Below are 20,307 nucleotides of genomic sequence, written 5' to 3' on the forward strand. Positions count from 1 at the left end.
CCAAATCCCATTTGTTTTCAATGCGAGTTACACAAAGAAATTTGTATAAGAGTTTTGTGAGTACTGTACAGTATTGTGGGCTTCAGATGGGTAGTATGTGTTCAGCTGTTGCTAACCACAGCTGTTTTTCAAAGGCTGTACTGTCTCAACAATGAGCTACATGATATGAAGACTTTGAATTGCCAACCATGGTATTTCTTTTATCCCCAAATGATTGAAGCAAAGAAGGCACTTTGTCTGAACTTGTCGGTTTATTTGTGCCAATAGGGGGTGTCGAGCCATGATCATTGCCTGTTGTGCTCAGCTGGAGAACAAATGGAGAGCTCTTTAATGTGAGGTTGTGAAAGAATCAGGGCCTGGATATCAAAATGAATACAATATGACTTCTGTGGATTTACAGGAAATCATGCTGAGAGTTTCTTTTTTATGTCTGTATGCATAACAATGTATATATAATATATAAATATGGGCATGATCCACGACTTTTCCACACTGATTTAGGATCTTCTAAGCTGTTTGAAGGGTCATGCTCTCGCCATAAACTCAATTACTTGGTTTAATACCATTTAACGGGAAATCTGGCCGTGTTTATTATCTTTATATATATCACAATTCTATGGAATTGTAAATGTATTGACTTTACAATTGTTAGATTCCCCCCCCCCCCCGCCCAGACATGGCAAATCGTAATAAATAATCCTAATAATAATCTTCACATTTGTAATAGCGCCTTTCAGGTCCGGTGGATATTGTTCCAAAGAGCTTCACGGGACTTACAGAGTGGAGTGTGTAATTGTCGATGAACGCAGCAGCCAATTTGTGTCCCACAAACAGCCATGGAGTCGGTGGTCAATTTTATTTGGGGGATTGTTTGTTGGCCATGACACTGGGGAAAACTTCCTTCTCCTTTTGAATAGTACATGGGATCTTTAACATTCACCTGAACAGGCAGACAGGACCTCGGTTTAATGTCTCATCCAAAGCACGGCACCTCCAACTATGCAGCACGCACCAACCATCACATTAGAGTGTCAGTTCAGACTATGGGAGTCTGTCCCCTCCTTCCCCATCTTCAGATCCTGAAGATCTACCTCTTTAGCGGTTACACTCCCTCCGGCTTGGCATGGTGCTCCACCTCTTTCAAGCCTCTGAGACGCTACCCTGCATGAGGGACGCTATATAAATAAAGTTGTTGTTGAAGGCACTTATGAGGTGAATGACCAATTTATCCTCAGGATTGTTATCCAGGATACCCCTCATGAGAGCCTGTGTTAATACTGGGGAAGTGCTGCAATGTCACAGATGCTGTTCTTTGGATGGGACATTATATAATATAATTATCCTTGCATTTGATATATCGCCTTTTTACTTCGATATGTCTCAAAGTGCTTCACAGGATATATTGTAAAGCAATGTGATTGTATCTTTTGCTCACAGCAGTGAGCAAACCAACCCAACCCAACCCAACCAACCCAGGAGTGAGTGTCCAATTTTATTTGAAAATTTTATTTACTCATTTTATTTTTATATTATTCAAAAAGAAAAGGTTATCCTGGTATCTCCTGATATCCTGGCCAACAATCCTCCAGATAAAATGATTATTCACCTCACGACATTTTGTGGGACCCTATGTACAAGCTAGCTATTGCATTTGCCAATCTATAGTCACTACATTTTAAGCATTCCCCTTTGAATCACTGAGACATTATTATGTTATAGATGCTATATTAAATGCAAGGATTATCATTATCAATAATCAATGTTTTATTTATTAGATATTGATGACATCAGGAAGTACAGGCCAGGCTATCTGGAGGCCACACTCAACTGGTTTCGATTATACAAGATTCCTGATGGCAAGCCAGAAAACCAGTTTGGTTTCAATGGAGAATTCAAAGACCAGGTATGTTTTGTAATAAATCTAGGACATTTAGATTTGTCACAACCATAAACATGCAACTATTGAAAAGACAAGGGAGTTTCTGCTCCCCAACAATCCTCAAAATAAATTGGTTGTTCATTTCATGGTTGTTTATGGAACCATTATTAAGTGCAGACTGGCCGCTGTGTGTCTACAGTCACTACACTTAACAGCAATGACCTGTGAAACTCCGAGACTTGTCAACGTTATAAATGCTGCATTAAATGTTAGGATTATAATTAAGCGCCAGTTTGCTGCCCGACCCTTGTGTAAACAAACAGGTAATCCTGATGGTTATCTATTACTGACTTGCTTACACTGTATATGCAGGGAAATAACCTTGTGCACTTCTTGTAATGTTTACATTCATAGAAAGAACTACAACACTATTGAATCAATCTCTACACTTTCAACCATTTTAAGCATCTGTTATTAATTCCCCAAACAGGTTTAAGAAAAAGCTATTCAAATAGTGCTTCTATACATACATATGTATATTATAATGTATATGTACAATACATCATAACTGAAGGAATTGTACCCGTTTAGGAAATTATAAAAATATTTGTTAATAAATTAATGCAAACCAGCCAGAGCCATTATTATGTAATTTCGAATTGTAAAATAGTGTTCCCTCTATATGTTTGTAGGCATTTGCAATTGATGTGATTAAGTCTACTCATGAATCCTGGCAATCTTTAATCTACAACAAGACTGAGAGAGGTGAAATTAACTGGTAAGTTTCATTTATTTAACAGTGCTGAGTTGCATTCCTATTCTGGTATTCATATTTTTATCTTATTTTGGAAAAAAGTATTTGTGGTGGTATTCAACATTCCTCTATGTCTTAGATTTAGACGGGTATTTGACAAATATATCTCTGCATTATATTAAAAGTAGTTTTCCTCCCCAATTGGCTAGATAACACAGACCAGGTGACGTTTTGTGTGTCAAATTAGCTGAACGAAATTGGGAGACGTTGTTATTTACAGTTCCTGCTCTTACTCCATATTGACTCATGAGGGGAAAAACCCAGGTTTCCTGTTCCTGGTTGCTATCCATATGACCTCTGCTTGATGGTATGGACGATGGGTGAAGGGTTCAGGCTTGGCTGTGAGTACCCTACTGATAATTACTGACAATGATCCCACATCAACATCAGGATGAGGCTTTGCGTGAGTCTAGCATACAATAATGATACTTGCATTTGATATAGTGCTTTTCACATCTTCTAGACGTCTCAAAGCGCTTCACAGAATATACTGTAAAGTGAATTGACTATGTATTTGTGGGCGAAACGCTGCAGCTTTGCACACAGCAGTGTCCCACAAACAGATGTGGATTGAGTGATCAAATTGTTATTTTATTTATTTATTTCCTTGAGGGATTATTATCAGGCGTGTGGAGTAAGGAAACTTGCCCAAGGTTTCGCCCTGCCCGGAATCAAACCCAGGTCTCTCGCTTGCGAGGCGAGTGCTCTAACCACTGAGTTACAGGACTCCACGTAGTCTTTGTTCATATAGTCTTTGCTGACACTGCAGTGCTTTATAAATCTGTCCATAGCTCAGCATATGGCACTGCCTTTAGAAGAGAGGAGGAGGAAGTTAGCCAAAAAATGAAAACAGAGTAAAAATGACAATTCAACCAATTCATTTCAATTTTATAAGTCATTAGGTTTGTTATAATCCTCTTCTGAATTTTTCTCACTCTTGTTTGCCCATTCTCTAATTTTCTTTTTCACACTCTTTTAAATGCCTCTCTGCTAATGTCTCTATATCGCCGAATCAGAGACAGCTAATGGATTATATAAAGGGGATGTCGAGATCAGCCTTTGGTTGCTGTTAACCTATTGATTAGATGCTCTCCCCTCTTGCATGAGGGATAATTTATTGATGCGTTTGCTGTGCGCCATTTTATATGCTGTAAATTTCTATGGTTCTACCATAGCTTCCATTTGAAGAAGTACATTGTTTCCTGGCAGAAGTTATTCTTTAATTACAGTTTAGCAAACTGGCTCAGTTGTCATCTCTGAGTCAGAAAATTATGGATTCAAGCTGCCCTTTGGAGCGTGTACCTCGTATAGTCTTTGATGTCACTTCAACACTGCATTGCCAGAGATGCCATTTTTCAGATGGATCCTGGTGGATGTTAAAGATCCCATGACACTGTTCAAAAAAAGAAGGAAGTTTCTCCTGGTGTACTGGCCAACAAATCCTCCAAATAAAATTGGTCTTTCACTCCCTTGTTTGTTTGTGGGACACTGCTGTGTGCAAATTTGCTGCCGCGTTTGCCCACAAAATACACCCAGTTACACCACTTTACAGTATATCCTTTGAAGCTTTTAGAGATGTCTTGTAGATGTGATAAGGAGCTATATCGAATGCAAGGATTATTATCAAAGCATTAATTACATTTTTGTTTGTCTAACCGAGAGTATTGTAAACACACAGACATTGACAGTGTCAAGATGTAATAGTAGTATTAATAATAATAACAATTATCCTTGCATTTGATATAATCCCTCCAAAACAAAACAATAATAAATTGGTCATTTTCAATCAACGACTGTTTGTGGGACACTGCTATGTGCAATTGACTACCGTGTTTCACCCACAAATATACAGTCAATTCACTTTACAGTCTATTCTGTGAAGCACTTTGAGACGTCGAGAAAATGTGAAAAGCGCTATATCAAATTCAAGGATTATTATATTATTATATTATGTCATTGAGATCTCTCAAAGTACTTCACAGGATATGCTGTAAAGTAGATTAACTGTGTATTTTGTGAGCGAAACATTGCACATGACAATGGCACACCGGTTACACACACAATCAGCCAAGGAGTGACTAATTTATTTGGGGGATTGTTGAGCAGAACACTGGGAGAACCCACCCCCTTGTTTTGAACAATGCCATGGGATCTTTAACATCCATCTGAACAGTTAGATGGGACTTTGGTTTAATGTCTCATCCGAAAAACGCCAAGAATGCAACACACCTCCAGCACTGCATTGGAGTGTCATCTTAGCCTATGTGATTCCAAGTCCTGACGTGGGGCTTGAACCCACAATCTTCTAATTAGTGATAATTCTTCCCCTGTTTGGGTAGGCATTCCAACTTGTGTGGAAGGCTTTGTGGATGCTATGTGTAATAATAATCCCTGATTTGATATAACACCTTATCACTTTCTCAAGGGGTCTCAAAGTGCTTCACAGAGTATACTGTAAAGTGAATTGACTGTATTTTGTGGGCGAAACTTGGCTGCCAATTGCGCACAGCAGTGTCCCACAAACAGTCACGGATTAAGTTACCAAATTGTTATTCTGTTTAAAGGATTATTACCCCCGGAAAAGCAATCTGTCAATCGAGTAACAACTGGGTTCCTGCTTGCTGCTAGGCGTGTGGAGTAAGGAAAAACTTGCCCAACGTTTCACTCTGTCAGGAATCAAACCCAAGTGCTCTCGCTTGCAAGGCGAGTGCTCGCAAGCTCGATATGCTGCAGGACTCTACTCAGGCTCCATACAGATTCAAGAAGCAGTGCAGAAGAAAGCAGCGAGGCTGATTCTTGATATCTGAAGGATGAGCTGTGAGGAACAAATAGATAAGCTATAGCTCTTCAGCCTTGAAGAGATATTTCCAAAACGGAAATTTCAAGGTTACTTAAGATTCTTATGGGGATAGAAAAACACAGAACAATAGTTTCAGACTTGCCAGGAGTTTTAGGGAAGATAATTCACTATTTCTTTACACATTCAACTTTACTTTTTTTTACATTTTTGTAACTGAACTCTTATCAAATTTATAAGGTTTCTCTACCAACGTTATCACAGCCAGGTGGAAAACCTGAGGCTGGCTTGTCAACACCCTTCACTTGACCTTCTGATCAACAGCATTTGTGCTGCTGTCTCTTGCCCACTCCTACAATGGTTACAGCCCTCTGAGAAGATATGCGGTTAGATTCAGTATTTTCTCTAGCATCTCAGTAGCTCTTTCCAAACGAAATTGAGATGGCTCCTCCTCAGGATGTTAGTGGGGATTATTAATGTCAGAATGCCATTAATAATAATAATAATAATAATAATCCTTGCATTTGATATAGCGCTTTTCACGTCTTCTAGACATCCCAAAGCGCTTCACAGAATACACTGTAAAGTGAATTGACTGTATATTTGTGGGCGAACGCGGCAGCCAGTTGCGCACAGCAGTGTCCCACAAACAGTGATACAGTGGAAGCCGCTTTTGCGGGGTTAACCCCAGACGTAGAGTAAGTAGAACAAAATGCCCAGCCCCGATTCATTTATATTCTTACCTGTTTTTAATATGGTGGTTGATTTGGACAAATGGGACGAGGCTTAAGATTGATTGACAGTGGACTCCAGCCATTCGTAAGCGTCTGGAGATGTGCTGTCAATCTTAGGAGGCGGAGGAACGGGGAAAAACAAGGGAGGGAATATCGCAATTGATTGACAGCTGAGCCGCTGAATGCACTCATTGATTGACAGCCCAGCCATTCACAAGTGGCTCCAGGCTGTCAATCACCTCAGCACTGCCGCTAGTTGATCCTGTTTCCATCTAATGGGAACGGCAGGAAGCTACTCCTCTGCTGGTATTTTGCAGCCAAACAAATGTAAACGTACTTCACTGAAATCTGTTCAGGTACAGGATTTTAGCTTGAACTCCTAGGTTAAAATACTTGTGTCCTGTTTGGTTAGTTAACATTGTTTCAAGTGAAACAACATTATTACATATTTTTATACGGTGTTGGTGATGCTCCTCTGCTGGGTGGGGAATGGTATTTTGGTTACCCTCGGACACCTCTTATACTGGATAAAACGGCCATCCTCCACGTGTCTGAACTTAGCCAGCGTCCACTATATTTTTATCTGCTTAGGAGAAAGTACCAATGTAGGCATAGAACAAAACCTGAGGAGAATCTGACTGTATCAGTCTTCCCGTCGGTCACACACTCAAGTAGCCCACTCTCAGGTCATGCATTAAAACTGGTATTGCGCCTTGCTTTCTTCATGGGGTGAAAAATGGGATGTGTATTATGTTAATATATCCAGTGGTGATTACTACTTTGCCAAAGTGTAGCCAGTTGACAACTAAAGACTTAAACTGTTCCATGGGTGTGATCTCAGTTGATATTTGACCTCAGCTGACTTTTATCACAATGACTTCCAATGCACATTTGACAGTTTGTCAGTAAGAAACTGATTTTTAAGGTTATGCTGGTATCCCAAGAACTGATATAGAAGATGGCTTTGAGCCCAATTATTCTAACAGAGATGGAGGGTATATTAAGTTCTCACAGATCTCTGTTTTCAACACAGTTTCTGCTATCATATTTAACCCATTACTTACCTCACCCTCTCTACACTTTTTCTCTTTAAACTTTTGTCTGCTATTTTCTGGTATTTTAAGAACTCGTTATTCTTTTAGTGGGGAGATGGTAGGATGGGTATTCTGAAAGGATGAAGTCAAATAGACTGATGAGGCTTCTTTACCTGAACCTTTCTTGTAATCTCTTAAGGATTGTTCTCTACCATCCTTTCTGCTCTTCAGTGTATCTTTTTAATCTTCCCTCCTTCATTCCTTGTCCTTATAGGGCAACAATCAGGCAGGATAGTGCAACATAATCTGTCTCTTCAATCTCCACTTCTTAACTCCTGGATTTACATACAACAACAAAAACAACTTGCACTTCTATAGTGCCCTCCATGCAGGGCAGTGTCTCAGAGCGCTTAACAGTGGCGGAGCCTGGCTGTGAGCTGGTGGGGTAGATGACTGTAAGCACAGTCAAAAAGGAAAGTTTTCAGGCGGGACTTGAAAAGTCAGAAAGAGGGGGCAAGGCGGAGGGATTGAGGGAGAGTGTCCCAGAGTTTTGGGGCATAGTGGCTGAAAGCGTGAAGACCAGTGGTGGAGCAGAGGGTGCGAGGGACAAGCAGGATGCCGGTGCCAGTCGAGCGGAGGCACCGGGTGGTGGATTGGGGAGTGAGGAGGTCGGAGAGGTAGGGAGGGGCCAGGGCGTGAGGGGATTTGACCACAGTGTGAGTTTCTTGAAATCGATCCGTTTGGTGATGGGGAGCCAGTGAAGCCTAGTCAGAATTGGTGAGATGTGGGTATGGAGTTTGGTCCGGGTCAGTATGCGGGTGGCAGAGTTCTAAATGAGCTGGACCTTTTGAATAGCGGAGTTGGGGAGACCAGCGAGGAGAGCGTTTGAATAATCCAGGCAGGAGGTGACAAACGCATGCATGAGAGTTTGGGCTGAATTTGGGCTAAGGTACGGTCGAAGGCGGGCAATATGGTGGAAGTGGAGGAAGGCGATCCTGGTCAGGGACCGGATGTGGGGGAGGAAGGACTGCTAGGGGTTGAACCGGACGCCTAGATTGTGCACTGGTTCAGTGAGTCTGAGGGAGAGCCTAGGGAGGTTAAGGAGTTTAGATCTGCAGGTGTGAAGACGTTGATGGGAGCCAAGGAGTATGGCTGCCATCTTGTCCACATTCAGCCGCAGGAAGCTTGCACTCCTCCGGGCCATGATATCCACCAGACAAGCTGATTGAACGTCAGTGAACCTGGAGTTGATACTGGAGGAGGCAAAGTAGATTTGTGTGTCATCCGCATACATGTGGAAGTTTACCCCGTGTCTGCGGATGACATCATCAAGAGGGAGCATAAGGATGAGGAAAAAAAGAGGGTGGCAAGAATGGAGCCCTGGGGTACCCCTGGGTGACGGGCAGGAGGAGAAACCATTTAAGAACATAAGAAATAGGAGCAGCAGTAGTCCATTCGGCCCCTCGAGCCTACTCTGCCATTTAATAAGATCATGGCTAATCTTCTAACGTAACCTAATTCCATTTACTCGCCCTATCTCCATATCCCTTAATCCCTTTAGTTTTTAAAAATCTATCAATCTCAGTCTGAATATGTTCAATGATTGAGCATCCACAGCCTTCTAGGGTAGAGAATTCCATAAATTTGCCGAGATGAAGTGGAGGCAGTTGGTTAAGTAGGACTTGAACCATCCGAGTGCGGTCCCATTAAGGTGGATGAGGGAGGAGAGGTGTTAAAGCAGGATGGCATGGTTGACCACGAATGCAAACCTAAACAGTAAACTATACAGAGTGGAAATGTGGCCCATCCAATCTAACAACTTCTGCTGCTTTGAAAGCCGACCCCCTTCAGCTTCTTGAATTGCTGGGAGTAATCAAAAGTCCCTTTGCATAGTTTGTTAATGTCCACTTTATATCTTTGAGAATTGCTCAAACAAAAAAAATGTTTAATTCAGTTTGCGTTCACAACCAATCTAACAATTCTTCTTTGATTTTGTTGTTTGAGCTCACTGAACAAAAGGAATGATATTATTATGTGACCTAGTGAAACTAACTTTGCAATGAACAATGCAGAAAGGTTAAAATATTTTATGAACTTATTCATTTGGGTGAATAGAGCATAGCGAAGTGGATGGAGTAGTACATACATGGTGACTAGTTAATATTTTGTAAATGTGCGTTTCGCATACAAAATATACAGTCAATTAACTTTACAATATATTCTGTGAAGGGCTTTGAGCTTTTTGAAGACATGATAAAGTGCTATATCAAATGCAAGGAATATTATTATTATTCACATTCAGGATTCAAACAATGTTTTAGCCTATTCGTGACGTAAATTTGAATTGTTGAATGTGATGCCTTAGCCTCAAAGAGCAGGAATTAGAAAAGGACTGATTGAAACGAACCACCTACTGAAGTTTTTTTTACTCTTTTCAATGTATCATAATCAAGCATTACAATAATAATAATAATCCTTGCATTTGATATAGTGCTTTTCACGTCATCTAGACATCTCAAAACGCTTCACAGTATATACTGTAAAGTGAATTGACTGTACATTTGTGGGTGAAACGTAGCAGCCAATTGCGCACAGTAGTGCCTCACAAACAGTCGTGGATTGAGTGACCAAATTATTTTTTTTGAAGGATTATTATCACCGGGAAATCAAATTGCCAATCGATTAACAAGCGGGTTCCTACTTACTACTAGGTAAACAGGCGTGTGGAGTAAGGAAACTTGCCCAACATTTCGTAGTTTGTGCACATTATTGTAAGTTATTGCTTGTGCTTCATTTAATAACACTTTTAATCACTTTTTTTGCTTAACCTCAGCAAAAATGTGTCCATCACCGACAGTCCCTTCCACTGCAGCCAAGAAGAAGCCGAAGCAATTGTCCGTTCAGTAAGTAGGAACACAGTAAATAATGTGATAACTTATTTCTACTGTACTTCCATCCTTGGGGGGAGGGTGGGGTGGGGGTAATTCCTCAGGAGTTGAAATGGTCTATTTTGATTTCTTTGATGATGATTTCTTCAATCTAATTGAAAATAAACCAGAAAAATCCTTAGCATCTGGAAAGGAGAAACAACATACTGATGCTTTAGGTTTTCCAGTGACCTGGATACAGTAATAGTAGGGACTATTTCTAAATCTGTGGATGACCCTAAGCTAAGACCTGTTGCAGATTATGAAGAGGGTAGATAAAAAATGTAGAGATAGAAAGTTAAGTGAGTGGGCAGAACTATGATAGATGGAGTATAACATTGCAAAGTGTGAAGTCCAGACAGAATAACAGCAGTTGAGATTATGTTCTAAATGGAGAAGTACTAGGTGGTGTAAATGAGCAGAGACATAACTAAGGGTTCAAGTCCATACAAATAACATTCAAATCTAGTGTGCAGAGAAAAGCAGTCAATACAGCAAATGAGATGATTTATTGCAACGGAATTGGAATATAAAGGTAAAGAAGTGTTGCTCCTGTTATTTAGAGCATTGGTCAGACCTCAGTTGAATACTGCATTCTGTTTTGAGCACCCAAACTAGCCTTGGTGGATCTCCAGTAACATTAGATTGCTGAGTTGATGGAATTGGGTATGATGAGAAGCTGTCTAGACTGGGGTTATATTCATTGGACCACAGAAGGTGAAGTAATTTGATTGAGGTATTTAATCACACCTCCTATACCTGAATCCAAATCATTTATGTATATGGTGAACAGGAGTGGTCCCTGTGGAACACGTGTAGTCCTGTAGCTCAGTGGTTAGAGCACCCGCTTTGCAAGCGAGAGACCTGAGTTCAATTCCAGGCAGGGCGAAACCTTGGGCAAGTTTCCTTACTCCACACGCCTAATAATAATCCCTCCAAAACCAAAAACAATAATAAAAATTGGTCATTTTCAATCTACGACTGTTTGTAGGACATTGCTGTGCGCAATTGGCTGCCGCGTACACCCACAAATATAAAGTCAATTCACTTTACAGTGTGTTCCGTGAAGCACTTTGGGACGTCCTCCCGACGTGAAAAGCCCTATATCAAATGCAAGGATTATTATTATTATTATAACACTACTTCCTACCTCTTGCCAGCCTGATATGAGGCCCTTATCTCCTACCCTTTGCTTTTGATTTCCTAGATATTGTTTAATTCATTCTGCTATCACGTCCATGATTCTTCATGAGTTGAGGAACCCACAGCACGGAAACTGCTCAGGTCAAGGTCACAAACGACATCCTTACCATGTGTGACCAGGGCTCCCTCTGCCTCCTCGTCCTCATCGACTTCTCCACCGTCTTTGACACAGTGGACCACTCAATCCTCCTCCACCGCCTCTCCTCCCACATCAACCTTCAAGGTTCTGTCCTTGACTGGTTCAGGTCCTACCTTTCACAATGTCTCCACTTTGTCTCAGCTAACGCTTCTCCTCCAGCCCCCACACTGTCTCGTGCAGCACTCCTTGGGGCTCTGTCCTCGGTCCCCTACTCTTCACCCTCTGCATGCTCCCCCTTGGTGACGTCATCTGCAGACATGGGGTAAATTTCCACATGTATGCGGATGACACCCAACTCTATCTCTCTGCCTCCACCCTGAACTCCAGGACTACTGGCGTCCTGACCGACTGCCTGTCCGACATCAAGTCCTGGATGAGAGCCAACTTTCTCTAACTCAACGTCAGCAAGACCGAGGACCTCCTGATTGGCTCGCACCAACGCCTCCACACCTCAGGCGCTGGCAGCATCAGCCTCCACGGCTGTACACTCAACCTCACTAAGCCAGTCAGGAACCTTGTGTCTTGTTTGACCCTGAACTGTCCTTTCTCCCCCACATCCGCACCATGAACGACACTGCCTACCACCACCTCCACAACATTGCCAGACTCCGCCAGTGCCTCACCCCTCAGGCTGCCGAAATCCTCACCCACACATTCGTCACCTCAAGGCTCGATTACAGGAACTCCCTCCTCATCGGCCTTCCCAACTCTTCCCTTCACAAGCTGCAGATCATCCAAAACTCTGCAGCTCGTGTACTCTCACGCACCAGGCTCCGTGACCCCATCACTGCCACCCTCGCCGACTCCACTGGTTCCCCATCACCCAGAGGATCGAGTTCAAGATCCTCGTCCTCACCTTTAAGGCCATCCATGGCCTTGCCCCCTCCTACCTCTCTGACCTGCTGACTCCCTACCAACCTGCCCGCTCCTTCCTTTCATCGGGCTCCGGCCTGCTCCATGTCTCCCACCCTACCATCGGTGGCCGGGCTTTCAGCCTCTCTGTCCCCACACTCTGGAACTCCATCCCACAGTCCCTTCGCCTCGCTTCCTCCCTTGCCTCCTTCAAGGCCAGTCTCAAGACCCTTCTCTTCGACCGTGCCTTTGGTCTCCCTCCCACCTCTCTGCCTTCCCTCACCCCTACACCACCCCTCCCCTATGCTCAGGCCCCGACACCTGACTGTTCAGAGCTTTGGGACGTCCTCCCAACAAGAAAGGCGCTCTATAAATATAATTTTGTTGTTGTTGATTCCACATGCCCCTATTTCAGTTTTGAGCCTCTCATGGGGTACTTTATCTTAGTCTTTCTGGAAATCCAGATGCACTACATCCATAACATTTCTCTTGACTACTTTATCGGTTACAACAACAACAATAACTTGCATTTATATAGCATCCTTCACACGGGGTAAGCATCCCGGAGTGCTTTACATCTTCAAAGAATTTGATAAGGTTGGTCAAGCAACTTTGACCTTCCTTTTGTAAATCCATGCTGGCTGCTCTTAATTATATTCTCCTTCTCCAGAGGGCAAGTTACTTCATCTTTTGTTATGGATTCCAATGCCTTGCCCACAACCGGTGTTAAAATGAGTTTCCTGGATTAGCTCTATCACTTTTCTTAAAAATAAACATTACCAAGGCCATTCTCTAGTCCTCTGGCATGATTCCTTTCTCTACAGAGTTATTAAATATATATACCACAGCCTGAGCTCTCTCCTCCCTAGTTTCTTTAAAGATCCATCTATTCTTTCTACTTTAAACTTGCTTAATACCAGTCCACTTTATTTAATGCCTCCTTTCTACCTATTTTAATTGTTGCGTTTTGCACCCTTCCCCTGCTATTCTTACAAAATTTTCTTTATCAGTTTTCTTTTGAAAACTGAGGCAAAGTATTCATTTACTATTTCTGCCATTTCCTTATTATCTGCTCTGAAGCTTATCTACTTCTACCCTTATGGTCCTATCCCTACTTTAACCGTTCTTTTAACATATCTATAGAACACCTTGCTCTTTACTTTTTATATTTTTTACTATGTTCTCATGATTCCTCTTTGCATTCCTAAACATCTTTTTAACCTCTTTCCTAAGTTTGCTATAGTGACTCCTGGTTTCCTTTGTTATCTAATCTGTGCTTTTCAAATAGCTGCAGTTTTGTCTTCACATCCATGGCATCCCATTATTAGTTAATTTTCTCTTATTTCTAAATGGAATATGTTTCTGCAGCACCTTTTCTATTGTGCTTAAAAATCTTCCATTGTTGCTTAATGTCTTTCTTTTCCAATTTTTCCTTCCAGTCAACTTGGGCCAGTTCTTTCCTCATACAATTATAATTATAATTCTTCCAATCGAGTACCATGGTCTAGTCTATCTCCTTTACTATAATCATTTTGAACCTTATATTATGATCACTATCCCCAAGTTGCTTCCGCACATTTAAACCCTGACCTGCTTTGGTTTATTTGCCCATAACCAGGGCGAGCAGCGATTCTCCTCTTGTTGGAGTTTCTACATACTGGGACAGGAAAGATTCCTGCACATATTGCAAAAAAAATCTCCTTCTCAACTCCTACTCTCTGACGATCTATCTAGGGATAATTGAAATTGCCCATAATTATTTATTTATTATTTTTGCTCATCTCCCTTATGTCTGAATATTTCTTCTTTTACTACTTTTCTGCTGTTGGATGGCCTGTAGGTACACCCGCAATAGTGTGGCTGTGTCTGTTTTATCTCTATAACCAGATGGATTGTGTCTTTATCCCCTCATTAATTATCTTTCTCCTTTTCAGTGTGATTATAGTCTCTGACCAATATTGCTACTCCACCTCCCCTTTACCCATCTCTGTACTTTCTAAATATATTGGATCCTGTTAGATTTAATTGCCAATCCTGTCCTGGTTGTAACTATGTTTTTGTTAATCTGCCTTTCTTTGTCACTGATTTCAAAGTATTGATTGTGAGAATGATAATCCTTGCTTTATATAGAGCCTTATCACGTCTTTGAGATGTCTCAAAGCGCTTCACAGGATACACTGTAAAGCGTAGTGACTGTTTTGTGGGCAAAACACGGTAGCACAATTGTGCACAGCAGTGTCCCACAAACAGTCGTGGATTGAGTGACCAATTTATTATTTTTTAAAAGAATTGGGAGGGATTATTCCCCCCGGAAAACTGATCCTACGGGTTCCTACTCACTGCTAGGTGAGTAGAGGCGTGTGTGTGCAATAAGGAAACTTGCCTAAGGTTTCATCCCGCATGGGAATCAAACCCAGATCCTCTTGCTTGCGAGACAAGCGCACTAATCAATACGCTACAGGTTCACCTGCTTAGCAAGTGGGTTTCCCTCTCTCCCCGCCAAGCTCTGTCAGTCAAACCTAGGAGAGGAAACGTATTTCAAGAATAAATTTGAAGAGGCACAAGTAGTTTACAAAGCACATCAGTTTCCAACTTTCTATGAGGTAAGATGTTCTTACTACAGAGGAGTGCCCCAGTTTGGAGAGGAAGGAGGAAGTGGTACGGGCAGGGGTATTGTCCTGTGACCCTGTTCTTTTTTGCTTTGCATCATAAGTCATTGAAATGTCTGTAGGGTGTTCACATTTCCCTAACTTGAAAGAAAACATGGCACCAGTCTTAAAAGGAGGAAAACTGCAATGTTTTTTAAAAGTTAGTATACTAACCAAATAACTGGTGGTTACATTGATAATACCTCAATTTCTTCAGTGACTTTCTTTGAGCAAGCAACCATTACAATTACAGTAGCAATGTTGTTATGTACACATAGTGGACAAGCAAGTAGAACCAGTTTTGCTACTACAGTATATCAGATTGTATGGGCAAGGGTTACATTACTGAGTAACATTAATTGCACTTTGTCTTGCAGGCACCAGCATGTGGGGAAGTGAAAAGTATCCCAGAGGAAGGTATGATGTTAATGTGCTCAGAAATTAATGTATATTTTCTTAAGCACAGTTTGTTTGGAGTATTGTTACACTATTACACCCTTCCTCATAGGAAATTCTTACAGCTGTGAACAATCTAATGTTTTAAGTAAAGTCGATTTTTAAAATGCTATGACCTTTATAAAACCGTAACTTCCAACAGGAAATATGGAATTCATTCATGCATTTTGCAAGAATTTAATTAATAGACTACTCTGATGTGTATGAAAGCATCTTGAACACCATGTAAGCTATTTCCTGAAGGGCTCTGGAGCAGGACATAGGCGTATGTTTTAAACCAAACTGTATTAACCCTTTTCACCACCAGCTGCCATTTTGCTAAACAAAATCTCATTTTTTTTACAGTAAAATAGTCAGAATGTTTTGAAGTGAAAGGTGTAATTGCTATTGGAAGATTTGTACCATTTTGAATCGAAAAAAAAGTATTTTATAATACTTCAATGACTGTACATTCTATTAAATTTAGGCTCATTCTGTGTGACAGAAAGAAATGATTTCAAATTGGTTTCTCTGTTTACAGTGAACAAATGGCATTTCCTTGGCAAGTGAATATCGGACATCAAAGATTTGTGTTTTAATGCTGAGAACCGTGTACTGCCAAATCTATAAAAAAAAGAGCAGGACGTGAATGTGATGATCTTGATACAGAGTGTGGATTCAGCTGGAAAACCATCATGATTTCTATTGCTTCAGTTAGCCAACAGGCATATTGCTCCACAGTCCTTACATATATGTACAATCTCTGTGCACAGATCTTGCTGTAAATGCTTAATTTCCCCCTCTAATTATTGTCAGCACATGATGTGTTCAGTAAATTTGTTTCCTCTACGTTTAAAGTCCTTCATTTCAACAGGATGCTAGTAACAAATGGAAAATAAACAATTGGATAATTTGTAGCAGAAAAGGTCATGGTTTGATATTCAGAGCTGCTGTTGTTTGGATCAGCACAGGTACAAATAGGGTAATGAATTGCATTGGAAGCTTATCTTAAACCTGTTCTGAATCTCAAGTAACACACCGTTCAAAGCAGAATGAGCATCTTGTTTGATTGTTTCACGAACCTTGAATAAAATTAAATGATCTGGGTTTGCATTGGTAAGAGAGGTGGGCAACTTGGCTCTGTCAAGAGCTGAGACCTGAGTCAGTGCTCTCACCTCTGGGTCAGGAGGGCTATGGGTTAAAGCACCAGCCTGAGCCCATGCTTCCCACTACCATCTCCTGACCCTGGAAGAAAATAACCCTCCAGTGCCTCTCTTCTGCCCTCAAGTCATCTGTACTCTTGCCCCTCTGACCCTCCTCCCCCCATGACCTTTCCTCCCCCCATGACCTTACCTCCCCCCATGACCTTTCCTCCTTAGTCACCCTCCTTCATAACTCCCTCTCTAATATCCTCAACACACTTGCACCCATCACCTCTTGCCCTCCTACTCCCTCAAGTCCCCCTAGTACACCAGCCACCTTCACTCCCTCAAATTACTGGTACGTGCTGCTAAACGCACCTACAACAACAACAACTTGGATTCATATAGCGCCTTCCATGCCGGATGGCGTCTCAGAACGCTTTACAGTTTCGGATCCCGGGACCGAGCCAGGGGGAGGGGGGGGGGAAGGTGACCAAAGGCATGGTCAAAAACAAAGGTCTTCAGCAGAGACCTGAAAATGGGAAGGGAGGGAGCGAGATGAAGGGAGTGAGGACGGCAGTTCCAAAGCCTCGGGGCATAGTGGCTGAAGGCACGGCAGCCGAGGGTGGAGCGGAGGACTCGGGGGACAAGTGCAGGGACGAGTGCAGGGACTTGAATACGAGGGTGAGGATCTTGATGCGACGTGATGCGACGGAGGTGGAAAAAGGCGGTGCTGGTGAAGGACCGGATGTGGGGGAGGAAGGATAATTGGGGGTCAAACCTGACGCCTAGGTTGCATACGGGTTCGGAGAGTTTTAGGCGGAGGTCAGGTAGGTGGAGGAGGTGAGAACCATGAGATTTTAGACATTGACGAGAGCCGGAGTATGGCTTCCATCTTGTCAACGTTCAGCTGAAGGAAGTTTGTGCTCATCCAGCCCCTGAAATCTGACAGGCATTTTGACAGAACATCAGGGTACTGGGGGTTGCAAAGAGAGGTGGAAAAGTAGAGTTGGGTGTCATCTGCATACATGTGGAAATGTACCATCCCCAAGAGGGAGCATGTAGATCAGAAAGAGGAGGGGGCCAAGGATGGATCCTTGGGGTACCCCACAGGTGACCGGGTGAAAGCGGGAGGAGAAGCCGTTTATGCAGATGTACTGCTGGCGGTTTGTGAGGTAGGACTCGAACCAGGCGAGTGCGGTCCCACTGAGGTGGATGACGGAGCAAAGGTGGTCTCAAAGCACTTGTGTCCCAGAAACATTCATGAATTGAATGACCTTTTTTTCTCATCCATGGGTTATTGATTCTTTTTGAATAGATCTTTGCCATGAGATTTTTTACATCCACCTGAACAAGGAGACAGGATGAGTTTAACATGTCATCTTTCGGAGATGCAAACTCCCAAGTCCTGATCTGGGGCTTGCTTGGCTTCACAACGTTCTGATTCAGAGGTGAGATTTTACCAACTATGCCACCTTGACACCTTGCCTGAAATAATGTTGCAAAGCGCTTTAAAGATAATTATTTAAGTGAAAGATTAATTTGATGAGAAATGTTAGCCAAATAAAATTCAATCTAGACCCAGTTTGTTTTGTTTCTTACAAGAGCTCACAGAAGAACTATTCCAAAACTGAGGCTAAATTCAGGAATTTGTCAAGAAATAAATCTAGGTCCAGGTGATATTTCTCCCCCATAATGTCTACAGTTCCAGGAAGTTACAGTTAGAACACTCTTATGTGCGCATTGTAGGGGGAGTTTGGCGTATGTAAAGTTTATATCACAATTTTTCCCCTCTCCGTACACCAATTTATACCATGTACAATACAAAATACATGATACAAAATACAAAGTAATGTACTGTTTAGTGTTTAGAATGGCCTGAATGAACTGTGAATGAACACAATTATAGAATGGCATGTATAAATGCACATTTATTCATTCAGATAGGAAGGTAGGAAGGGATATTTTTGTATAATAGTTAAATGACAGGATACAGCTCAAGGCATTGGTAACAAAGATAGTCTTATAGATTAGAAGTTATTGGAATCAAAAGATTTGTTGACATTGCGCTTGGACCCCAATGGGCTTGTCTGACTGCTCCTGAAATTGGGCTTTCACTTAAGGGAAATGCTTAGAATAAGTTTCTTAAAATTCTGCAGTTGAAAGTTATGAAATTGTTTTCAACTGTGCAGTAAACTTTACAAATAAACAGACATTTCAACAAATTCAAGTTAGTTTGAAGCGTTTATATTTTCTAAATCATTAAATTGAAAGTTACCTTGAAACATGCAGAAATCTTTAATGTAAAGGCTTAATGGGTTTCAGCTTTGCAATATGTTTGTTGAGTAACTGTCAATCATTCCTTTTTAGAGAATATTTACTGAGTATTAAATGAGCAGACGCCAGCCACTGCACTGTTGTAATAAACTTGCTGTGAGAAACTCCATGCAGCTACAAAAGCAGGGCCTGCTTTTGGGAGGATGAGGCCAGTTTCCACCTTTTCCGTTAATTATAAAAATGAAACAATAAGATGGAAGTGGCACAAATCGTTTCAGATTTGAACCTTTGGACAGTAGGGAAAAGCTACTTTGTCCACCTTTTTATATTTATACACCTCAGTAGATATTGATGTCTGCCTAAGAATAATCACCATTCTCACTGGAGCATAGGGTAGGCCAAGACATACCACCTGTCCTGTGGAGGAAAATAATTACTGATGGATTCCATGCACTGGATGTATGAACATGTGGTTATGAACTCGGACTCCAGGTAATGCCATCCAGCCCCAAGCCTTGGAGTTTACTCATCAGCTACATGGAGGACATCTGCCTTCAGCATAATGGAGAACCTTTACAGAATAGCTTCTGAAGTGCCGGCCACTTTGATGTTCTAGAGGTCCAAATCCAATATCAGGCTTACTCAGCACGAGGTGCTTAACCCAATCCTCAACTGAGGGGCTTTGGCAAATAGCCTGTGAAGCTACTCCTCCTCCAGGATGCTTGGTGACAGGTCAATGTAAGCCGAAGCCCTCCCTCCCTACAGCCGCTTCCCCATGTTTGCCACAAAGCCACCTCAGTGCTTGATCCTGGACTTCGCAAATGGGTTGGGGAAAGCTTTTCTGCTGCATCCACAGGAATTCAGATCCATAAAGGAGGACTGTTTGCACACAGGTCTTATATATTGCAAGTTTAATAATAATAGTAATTCTTACATTTGTCTCAGCGCTGTACCGTACTGTAATGTTAATAATAATATTAAAATGAATTGATTGTATACTTTGTGGGCGTAATGCAGCAGCCAATTGCGCATAACAGTGTCCCACAAACAGTCGTGGACTAAGTGACCAAAATTTTATTATTTTTTAAAAAATGTTTTTGGAAGAGATTATTACTCCCCGGAAAAGCAATTTGCCAATTGACTAACAAGTGGGTACCTATTTACTGCGAGGTAAACAGAGATGTGTGGAGTAAGGAAACTTCCCTGAAGTTTTGCCCTGCCCAGGAGTCGAACCAGCTCCTCTCGCTTGTGAGTATTCCAGGATGCTGCTGAAGACAGCAAAGTTTATTGGCAGGACTTGGAAGGGTAGACCAGTCAATGGGACTCCCTCCCATTCAGCTCCCGTTAACGCTGGAAACCAAAGTATTAATGCAGTGATGGCTACCCTTTATGATGGGATACATGGAACTCTCAGTTTGGTTTGGAT

The 20,307-nt window shown here is 41.8% G+C and overlaps 1 protein-coding gene across 3 annotated transcripts in view; it reads left to right on the forward strand.

The window, feature by feature from the left end:
• The window catches only part of LOC103177661 (inorganic pyrophosphatase 2), a 28,174-nt gene extending 11,863 nt beyond the window's left edge, over window positions 1–16,311 (forward strand). For all 3 annotated transcript variants that reach the window (XM_007891926.2, XM_007891928.2, XM_007891927.2), the window contains 5 exons: window positions 1,776–1,903; window positions 2,572–2,657; window positions 10,092–10,161; window positions 15,405–15,444; window positions 16,004–16,311. In XM_007891926.2, coding sequence (XP_007890117.1) covers window positions 1,776–1,903; window positions 2,572–2,657; window positions 10,092–10,161; window positions 15,405–15,444; window positions 16,004–16,032 — 353 coding nt within the window. In that variant the 3' untranslated portion in view covers window positions 16,033–16,311. The remainder of the gene's footprint in view (window positions 1–1,775; window positions 1,904–2,571; window positions 2,658–10,091; window positions 10,162–15,404; window positions 15,445–16,003) is intronic.
• The last annotated feature ends 3,996 nt before the right edge of the window (window positions 16,312–20,307 follow it).

Source organism: Callorhinchus milii, unplaced genomic scaffold (assembly GCF_018977255.1).
Source record: "Callorhinchus milii isolate IMCB2004 unplaced genomic scaffold, IMCB_Cmil_1.0 Scaffold1, whole genome shotgun sequence".
In the NCBI taxonomy this organism is placed as follows: Eukaryota; Metazoa; Chordata; class Chondrichthyes; order Chimaeriformes; family Callorhinchidae; genus Callorhinchus; species Callorhinchus milii.